At 38.4% G+C, this 10,295-nt stretch overlaps 1 protein-coding gene across 2 annotated transcripts in view; it reads right to left on the bottom strand.

Annotated features, from left to right (window-relative positions):
- Positions 1 to 665: 665 nt before the first annotated feature.
- The window catches only part of STK32B (serine/threonine kinase 32B), a 175,683-nt gene continuing 166,053 nt past the window's right edge, over positions 666 to 10,295 (bottom strand). For both annotated transcript variants that reach the window (XM_027736274.2, XM_039385828.1), the window contains one exon: positions 666 to 2,295. In XM_027736274.2, the coding sequence (XP_027592075.1) occupies positions 2,157 to 2,295 (139 nt within the window). In that variant the 3' untranslated portion in view covers positions 666 to 2,156. The remainder of the gene's footprint in view (positions 2,296 to 10,295) is intronic.

Below are 10,295 nucleotides of genomic sequence, written 5' to 3'. Positions count from 1 at the left end.
CATGAGCCACATTTGGGGAAGTTCCATTTCAGATCTTTTCTCACCTGTTTCTGTGGTCTATAAGCCCAAGGCTGGGCAGATGGCCTTAGTGCTCTCTTGGAACACATCTTCTAGTTTTGTATCATCCAAAAAGCATCTGATTTGGATGCTCCAATATGTACTAAAATGCAGTAGGGCTTTAAAATTGAGAGATTAACTTCAAAAATGCCTTCCCAGCCTAAATTAAGGTGCTAGCATAGTGACATCCTAGGTGGTTGATGTTGTACAAAATCACCCACAACAACTTTTGCTCAAAATAACTGTAATCATAGAAAGTAAAGCAAATGTGCAATTGCCTTTTTCCCCCTTGTTTTTCCAACTGGAAAACTTTACATGGAAAATTTCAATAAATTAGTGGTCCTGCTTACAAACATTCCATGGCTCTAGTCTGTACAACCTGAGTCCTGCAAACATTTACCTATGAGTAGTCACATTAGTTTCTGTAGGATTAGTCAAGCAAATAAACATTTTCTTTCCAGGATCAAGATCCAGTTCAAGGTCCAAGATCATAATGCATTTTGATTGGAACAGGACAATAGGTGTTTTCAGAAATTATGTGAAATATTATCCACTTTGGTCCTTCCCAAAGGAAACCAATGCCAAGAAAATAAAAAAAAAAGTCATTATAAGAAAGGATGGACATGAAACAGTTTATTCTAGGCAATGACGTCTGTCCTCTTACGACCAGAGAAATTCTGCTCCTTACTCGATTTTATAATTATTTCAGTCTATGCCCAAATTAAGCAAGTAGACCAACACCATGCTTATGACAGATGTAAAATCTTTACCTTAGTACCTTTGTAAACTGCTTGTTGTTAATAGGAATACCATATCATTTCATGGAGCGATAAAAATCTGTATTTGAGAAAAAATTGTGACCAGAATTACATATAATGCGAAACAAAATTTTAAAATGGATTCAATTACAAAGAACTTTGTTTTGTAAAAGATAGAATGGAAACAATATGGTAAAAATGGATTATTACAAATAAAATGCTTTTCACTCCCAAAAGCATAACTTATTTTTTTAAAAGGTTGAAATGAAATTTGCCTACAGATGGTAACCCTGCAAAATAAAAGGACAATAGGACAGAATTAGCATGCATTTATTATCAAAATGTGGATGTACAATTTGTAAAATACAAAGGTTTGGAATTGTGGGTGACGTTTAAAAAAAAGAAAGGACTTCATGTCAGCAATATTTTGACTAAAGTATGTTTCTTTCTATTCAAGATAGTTGTCATCCAGAATAGATCTGAAAACAGAGACAAATGTAACTTTTTCACGTTTTATAACACCTAATTATGGATCTGAGCAAATTCCTAATGTTTTTAGCTTTCCTTACTAAGCTGATTTTCAACTCTGGCTAGGCAAGCCTGTTACAAATAGAAAGGTCTTTCTTTGCCATGTTACCATACATAACTAATGTGTCTAATCCTGCATCCACTAAAGTCACTATCAAAACTTTGACTTGGCCTGGGTCACATCTTTTACTACAAAGCAGAACACAAGATGTTAAAGAACAGTGTGAATACACTCAAGGCTGCAACTTTTTCAATGAGTTTCAGGAATTTGAATGAAATTAGCCAGTGTTTGGCCTGTTTGACAATACATTCATGTATTTACATCATGTACATCTGTTATAAACTCAACAGGAGGTGCTCAGAAACAGCTGTGTCCAGCAGTTTCACAAAATTCCAAGCTGGACCATTTTAATTAATTGAGAGAGAGGGGGTAACGTAAAGCCTTCAAGATATATCTGGCCCCAATGTAAGGTTGTCTCTTGCAAGTAGCCAGGAATGTGGTAATCTTTGAGAGGCTGCCCAATGAATTGTTTCAAGTTTTCTTCCAGGATTTCGAAAACAAAAGTCACACTTACTTAAAAAATTGTATTTTGCTGCTGATGGTCATTTTTCCAGTGGCAGAGTCAAAAGAAGAGCAGAGTTGTATGTGGAAAATCTCAGCCGCTGTGCTGTGTGGGTTTGTCCTTGGCTGGGGATCCTGCTTTTGGAGGGGTCAGACATCCCAGGATCCATGTGGTGAAGACGGTGTGCACAGAGAGGACCTTCCCTCCCGCTGCCCGTGTGGAAGCATGTGCTCCATAGGGTTGTAGCTCACTAGCTGCTGCAGCCTCTTGTGCAGCCATGTCCCAGCAAATTGTTGTTTCGTCCATCTTGGAGTTTCTCGTGGCTCTGAAGTGATGCTCTGCTGTCAATGCTGGAAGTCTGTCCACCTTGGTCCTGCTGTCTTCTTAATCTGTCAAAGGTTAAAAACATTGATGTAGCTGTTACGTGCAGGTAACTGTATGGAATGACAGCTGTTCCCTACCCTGTGGATAGCCACATACACCTTGGTATTAAACAGATTCCTGCACCATTTGATCTCTATTAACTTCTTGAACTTTATAGCTACCATTTCTTCTAAATGCTGATGATTGCTTCCTCCTAAATATGTGCAGTTAGGTCTTGGTCAAATCCCGCTCCCATTAAAACTATCAAAAACAACCGGCAGAGCAGAGTTCTTTCTCTGGCTTTAGCGCCTCTGCTCAGACTGTAACTTGGCAAAACCTCCAGATAGCTCAAGACCGATGAAGGCTGTTGACTGGGCACACAACTGCAGTAAGTAGCTGCTCCCCTCTGCTGTCCTACGATGTTATCAGTAACCTTTATCAGTAAAAGAAAAAATCATGAGATGCAAGGATATTCAGTATTCCTCTTGTTATTACTTCATATGTTATCAAAGCTTTGTAAGTGGTTTCAAGTAACAACAGCAACAAAATCTTATGTTGTTTAAAGACTACAAAGTTTTCTCCTCTTGGCATAATTTTCTAGAGAACAGCAACGGCTTTAGCAGCACCTGCAGTCCCACCAATCGTGTTATCATAGAGCTTCTCATCATTTCTGTTCTACAGTGTTGGCAACCTCTGTGATTTCACTGTGATTCATGTGATATTCAGTGTTTTCCTCCAAACACAGACACAGTGTAAGTACTTTCAAGAAGGATGTAAAGATTCATGAGGAAGCTATGAGGTAGGGACCAATTTTTTTGAAAACATGAACAGCTGCTGTTTCGAAGAAATTTTTCTCTGACTCTTTCTTTTCTCAAAATGGGAAACACCTGTTGATGTATTCCTGAAAAAGGCACCAAGACTTAGCACCAGAGACACTATGGAGGAAGCTCTTTGTTACAGTGATTATAAATGGTATATGTGACATACTCCGAAAAAACCACAACTTTGCAAATAACATTGAATACATTAAAAATACTCATTAATGGAAAACCATGCAAAAATTAAATTTCAAGGGTCAGTTTCAAAGGCTAAAATACTTTGCATAAAGACTATAGAGACACTATAATGAAGACTCAGAAGGCAATGTGAAGGGACATGAAAATTCTGTAATAGTAAAACAGAGGAATAAAGGAGGGTATTTAAAAATAATGAAAACACTGTCCAAAAACTTAAGCTGAAAAGCATAGACACAGGAAATGAAAAGCTGTAAGACAGACTGAAAAAATAACAGATTAGGGGAACAAATTTCTAGAAGCATTTGTCCTAATGGTGACTTTTTTTCAAGTGCACCAGAAAGACGATGGCTACCATTGAGTCTACAGGTTAATGTATGACCGAGTCATTAGAGGATAGCACAAAAAATATGACTCTCTAGCTGAAAAGCCAATGAATTATTTTCATCAATGTTGATCCAAATGAGCTTAGGAGTGTTCCTTTCCTTATGAGAAATTTGTCCATCATCTCCAGTTAAACCATCAGTCAAAACAGCTTTAGAACAAGGCATTTAAATTAATGTTGAAAAAGCATCAAGACAGTGGGTTTTCACCCAAGAACTTTAAGAAAATTGAAATACATATAATTTCTGCACAGCTGAATGGAGAATGTAACATACTCTTGAAATTGTCTTGGCACTATGGAAGACAGTAAATGTGACGACTTTGGTTTTTTGTTGGTTTAGGGGTTTTTTTGTTTGTTAGTTGGTTTGGTTTTCGTTTGTTTCTTTGTTTTTAACAAGGGCTTCAAAAAAGATCCAGGGGACTACCAGGAGAGTAATTGAGTTAGACTTGAGACTTGAAACACCTTAGGGTCTGAGCTACTGGTACAAGACTGAAGTATTTGTAGGCATTGACTGTAGTGCTTGGAAACTCATATTGCAAACTGCGGGTTGCAAACCTTGCAAACTGCTAAATAGTGAAGTGAGAAAAAATTTTGCTCTATGGAGACCTGGGGAAACATTGCATTGGTATAAGACACGCAAGTGCTTTCTCCCTGAAATTGTGTATTTACTTTTTTCATAAAAAGCTGAAAAAGAAGGCATTTACTGTACTGCTTAATTTAAAAGGGAAATAGGAATTCTCTCAATAACAACATGAAGCAAGAAAACACCAATTTATTTTTTCTGAGAACCACTCAAACTGGCACAAAGGTAGCATGCATGTAAGGAGCCTGACAGAGTTCAAAGAAGCGTTTGGATGATATTCGAGGGCACATGATGTGACTTTTGGGGATGGTCCTGTGAAGGTCTAGGGGTTGGACTCGATGGTCCTTGTGAGTCCCTCCCAACTCAGCAGATTCTGTTATTCTGTGATTCTGTAAAACAAAGCCCATGCTGACTTCAAAAGATACCACTGACCAGCCTCAAATTTTTCGCTCTCTACAGAGGTTGTTAATACTGTTGATTTATTTCCATTCTTTTCTTTTATCCTGGTCCTACTCCCCAGGTCTACTATTGAGGCATAATTAGATTATGGGGATTTGGAAGTGCCAAAGAAATACATTGTTTTAGCAGTGCTTCACTGCATTCCCTTTTCAGATATTTTCTGTTTCTGTATCTAGATTCACTACCCGTATTTACAAACTATTAAAGTAAGCAATAGGCTATTACCCTGCTGACGTAGGAAAAAAATAACTGTTAATTAACTATTTAATAATTTATCAATCACTTTATTCAGTGTTTAAAATTACTTTAAAGATTTCACTCTAGGAGGTTAGTTATTATGGGCATATGAACACCTACCTACCAGTGTGCCCATGGGACTGGGGAACTGGACTAAGAATGAGGAGATGCTGATTCTGTTTCTGCCTCTGTCATCCTTTGGACAAATTACAGCGCTTTTCTGTCCCTCAACTTCCCCCTTGTTAAGTAGAGAAAAATATAGGGGGGGGAAGCTGAGGGGGAATTATACTTGTCCAGAAATCTCATATTTGAAGCTCTAGTCATAAGTCTCAGCTGGATATGTTGTGGCTAAGAAAGAGAAATAAAAAGAGCACTGAAGCCACGTCTGGACTGATGAAACCTTGTATTATCAAACCCATGCCCGCAGGAGGTTTTTCTGGATAAACTGGTGACAGATCATTTTATAGGCTTGTACTTGCAGCTCTCGATTAGGCCAAGGGTGCAATGAGCAGGAACACACCAAGCAGCGTGGGGCTTTGCTTGTAGTTGCACATCAGATGTTGAGGCAGCTGCTGCCAAGAATTATGGAAGCTGAGAGCTGAGTGCTGCTCTGTGTCTCCCAGACCTGAATGAAATGGAATTACTGTCGGGTGTCTGTGATGATTAAGAAAAGAAGGGGACACATATAATCAAGCAAAATATAATTATGCTGCCTGTGTAATTATGCATATATAGATCATAGAACATATAAAAATTCAGAAGTAAAGAGAGCAGACTGGCTAAGAGCTAGCACAGAAAATCAAATACTGAACCAAAGACTGCTACGACTATGTCAGGCCATCACAAACATCTACTGAAACTCACTAGCAAGCTTGGAACCACCAGAGAATTGCATACAACTCAGCTTTGTTCACTAGATGAAGAAGAATACTCAAGTTTGTCTTTAGGCTGCTTAGTAGGATAAGTTCAGTGGCAAAGGATGAAAAGTTGCAGATTCAACATAACTGTCAAAATTTCTGGTTTGCTAAGTCTTTCTCCCAAACAACTGCAGTTTCAGGAAAAAAAAAAAGGTAATTGGTCTGTATCTCTCTTGCTCCAAACTGCAGATAGGCTTGGGTCAAGACCCAGAAAAACCTCAGCACGGCAGCTGTGTGTGCACAAGCAGTCTCTTCAGTTAAAATATTGGACTGTTACAGATCTGAAATTTCTCTCTTTTGGTGCATTCTTGATTTCTTGGTGTCAGATCTGGAGCAGTTTTCCATCATATGATCTCAGCTTTTAAAAAATGCGAGTACCTTGACATGTTTCCTGTAATCATGACAAAATAAATACAGTCTGGGCCATTCTGTTCAAAAATGGCACTGGTGCAATAAATCATTTGTAGGAAGCTACTTCCCAGTGAATGACTTATCTTGCCTTTAAGCTAATGCAGCTACAGGCTGTGATAACTTGATAAAGGCCCAGGGAGAATAAATGATTTGATGGGGACTTCATTGTGGATCTGAACAAGATACCTCTTCCTGTGCTGAATATTATTGGCTGAGAATAAAAAATAAAATGGCAGCTGTGGATGAAAAAAGTGAACAACTAGTTCTAGTCGTTAGTCATATGGAACAAAAAAAACCTGCAGAGAAAAGAGGATGAAAATGAGTTTGAACACTGTCTATTACATTTATTCCATTCATATTATTCTACAAATACATATTCTCAGAGTAGTCTCCCCACTTATGCTGGGAACTAAAAGTGGTTCTGCTGAACCAATAAAGAGAGAAGCTGAGTTTTCCTTCCCTTCGCCATTGATCCATGTAATATTAATAGTGTGTGACACTGAGCATTGAACAGACTCCTCTCCAGCAGTGAGGAAGAAAGAGGCTGTACCAGCCACTACAAGAATGCATCAAGAACAGTAACTGAACCTCCAGTCATGTCTTGGGCTTTGTCAGTATTTCTGGCAAAGAGAAAAAGCCTGTGTGATCCATGGAATGGTTTTTAAGATTCATATTATCTTAATAATCAGATATTATAGTAGAGTTCCTGCAGCACTGATTTCTGATGCTGGATCTTGAATCTGATATTGGTCAGTAGAAGGGAATTCAGTGGAGAGGGAAAAATTCTTGGTCCAAAACCCCCATAGCAGTACAGAGCAGTGACATCAGGCTTTACGAAACGTAGTTGCTGTGTTTGAGAGCTGTATGGAGGCTGTCACACTGCCTGTTACTCTTGTCTGTTTGCTCAGTACATGATAACACCTTTGTGCAGCTGATGTAGTCGTCGGTAGGTCTTGCCAGACTGTCAGTGGGAAACTGAAGCCTCAGAAATGCAAGTTGTTTCAAAATGCTTTTCAGCAGCCACAGAGAGGACAGTTTCTACTGACAAAAGAGACCTCAAGCCAGGCAGACCTGCCCCTCCTCTGAGACTCCCACACTTACCACATCATACAGGAAAATCTTTTTATTATGGAAAATGTACAAGCGAGTTTGCCAATGTTGTAAATCAAGTGCCCTGGGTGTGGAGGAAAGAGAATGGTCTGAGTGGGCAGTGGATTTGCTTTGCCATTTCTAGATTTAGAATTTTACCTTGGTCTCTTGATATTTCGTACACTTTGCTGGAAAAAAAACAGATGCTTTTTCTTTTGGTTTGGGGAAAAGGAGGACGTAATAAGATGAACTCTAGAAATTGTAGTTTTATTGTAGAAAAAAACCCTACTAATTGAAACTTTTACATTCCTTGAAAGAAGGCCTCAGGAACAGATAAATCTGTGGAATATTTATCCCAGTTATTCTTCACAAGGGAGGGGGTCTGAGGTGGGAACAGATGAGGCATGTCTATGCTGCTTTTTGAAATTCATGAATCCTGGGGGACAGTTTGCTAAATAGTTAGAAACCCCCCTCAGTTCTATGATTTAGCAGCTACTCAGAAAAAATGCTGATGGCTTGTGCAGATGGCCTTGCTAGAAGGCTTATTCTGAACATGTCTGAATCAGAGGAGAAAAAATGACTGATCTGTCATGGGGAATGACTGTGCTCAGGAAGGAATTATTTCATCTACATCTCTCTGATCACGTCACTGTGTTTTGTCTACTGGAGCACAGACACAGAAGTTCCAAGGGGGATTTCAGAAAAACAGTAAATGTCCTAATGTCCAAATCCAGTATTTTTAGAGTATCAGTTAGTAAATACAGACTCTTTCAAAATGCAGCACTAAAACCTTTTCGTTCCCAATAGAAAAGATCTAGCAATGAGATTTTGTGAGTATTTAGTAGAAGCCAGAAAGTGACAGATATAGGCATTCTTTTGCTATATCCTGAAAATAGAAAAGAGAAACGTGAAAGTTATGTCATATAACTGAAATTGCTGGATATTTTGATGTTGCAGAGTGTTATAATGCTGTAGCAGTGGACTCCATAAAGTCAGAGGACCCTGACTGTAGCAGTGTCTCACAGGAATCCTTGCAGAGCTGGGGACACCCAATACATCTAGCCAAGATGGTAACAAGTTGTAGATAGTCAAGCCTGGAGTGAGATATCTTGACCCTGAGGGCAGGCAAGGTGTCAGTTTGGTACCCACTGTGGGCTGTTGCCCACTATTTGTTTCTAATTTTAGTTTTTATTCAGTGTGGTAATGATGCATCAAAATTTGTACCCAAACATGAGCAAACAATACCTGGATGGATGAATCACACATGGTCAACAAGATTTCTTCCTCAAGGTGGTAATGCTTGAACCCTTTCCGCCCTGCCACTGCCTGTCCCTGAACACAACTAATTTGTCTTGATGATAACTAAGCATTGTTTAACCAAATGGTCCAGAATTTGCTTCCCAAAGAAATGGAGATAGTTAGCATCTGGTTATATCACTCATCAGAACTTGCTTCACTGTTTGGTTCCACACAAAATAAAGATGAACTGCTCAACCCAAAGAGTTTGGAAAATTTATGGCACTCTGGAGCTCCACAAAGTATATCCCCACCCATCTCTTTTATTTCCAGACAAAAAGTGTAAAAAGGAAGACTTAATGGGACTTTGAAGTCTAACTGTGGCAATAAGATTTGCTTATTGTGGAACAAGTACAGACTATATTCATGTGTTCCTCACATTTTTAAGTGGTTTTGTGCAGAGAAACTTGTTCTAGAAAGAACAGAAATATTTAGACTGTGAAGACTCAAAAGACTCACACTGAGTGTGATAAAAAATATAACCAGAAAGCTGCTGGGTAGCTTGAACTTTGTGTGTTGGTATAACCATCGTGAAGAGGGATATGTTTTGGTTTACATCTCTGTCCTAAATAATAAGTGTTCAGTGGTAGGTAGGTGGTAGGCAGGTGAAAACTAACAATGTTGGTCATATCAGCTCATCTTCTGCATCAGCTTATCCAGCAGCCCCAAAAAGGAATCTCTTCCTTTGTCTTGACACAGAGTAAAAATGTTCACAGTATCCACAAGCTGTCATGCTTCAGGCAGGAAAAGAGTCACTTCCCCAAGGTCATGCAAAACCTTATCATTTATAAAATCCCTTTTTTAAGCTTTGTAATAGCTCATGCACATCAGTAAAGTGCACATACTACAAAAACAGGGCAAGGCTTGGCAGTATAATGTAGGTCCTGGAGTGTGCACATGTCCTTTCCAAAATAATGGGCTATATGCATGTGTATCTCATACTCCACTTTGAAAACTTTACCCATTATTTGTCCTCCATCATTTTAACATCAATTGCAGGCAGGGATTGTACAAATACTAACAACAGAGCATGATTTCTGGGACAATAAGCAGCTTGGCTTGTCATCTGGTTTTTCCTGTTGGGAATAAGAATGGACTTTGATACATGGTCACTTAATAATTTTCTGCCTGCATTTTTTAAGGTTTCTCTTATAAATTGGTCCTTGCTGTGTTCTATTTTTGTAAAAATTTTAAGAAGCTGGCAGTGTTTTACAATTGTGAGCGTCACTCTTTCTCTTAAATCTCCATTATTCTGGTTACTAGTTCTCATTTGCCAGGTTTTCATTCAACTACATTTTTTAGTGAAAAGGTAAAATAAAGAAGGAAGAAGTGAGCAAAGGATCCTGATCAAGTTACTTTTTAACTGAATAAGCATACTTGGGAAGAGTATTTTCACTTTTCAAAATAAAATAACCAGAAAATATGTCAGAAAGGAATGAAAATTCTTATATTTTCTTTCCTTTTAAAAAAGTTAGCAAAAATAAACCTATGAGTTGAACAGAAGTTCAGACAATTTGCTTATTTTACACTTCCATCCATAAAAAATAAAAAGCTAACATTTGCTCAGTGCAAGTCTTAAGGAAGAGAGTCAAGTCTCTGCCCAAATTCTATGAAATTCCCCAATTTGAAAAGAACT

The sequence above is a fragment of the Pipra filicauda genome, unplaced genomic scaffold, assembly GCF_003945595.2.
Source record: "Pipra filicauda isolate LSUMZ 115617 unplaced genomic scaffold, ASM394559v2 scaffold43_size3849885_pilon, whole genome shotgun sequence".
NCBI classification, from domain to species: domain Eukaryota; kingdom Metazoa; phylum Chordata; class Aves; order Passeriformes; family Pipridae; genus Pipra; species Pipra filicauda.
This window is presented reverse-complemented; position numbering and strand designations above follow the sequence as displayed.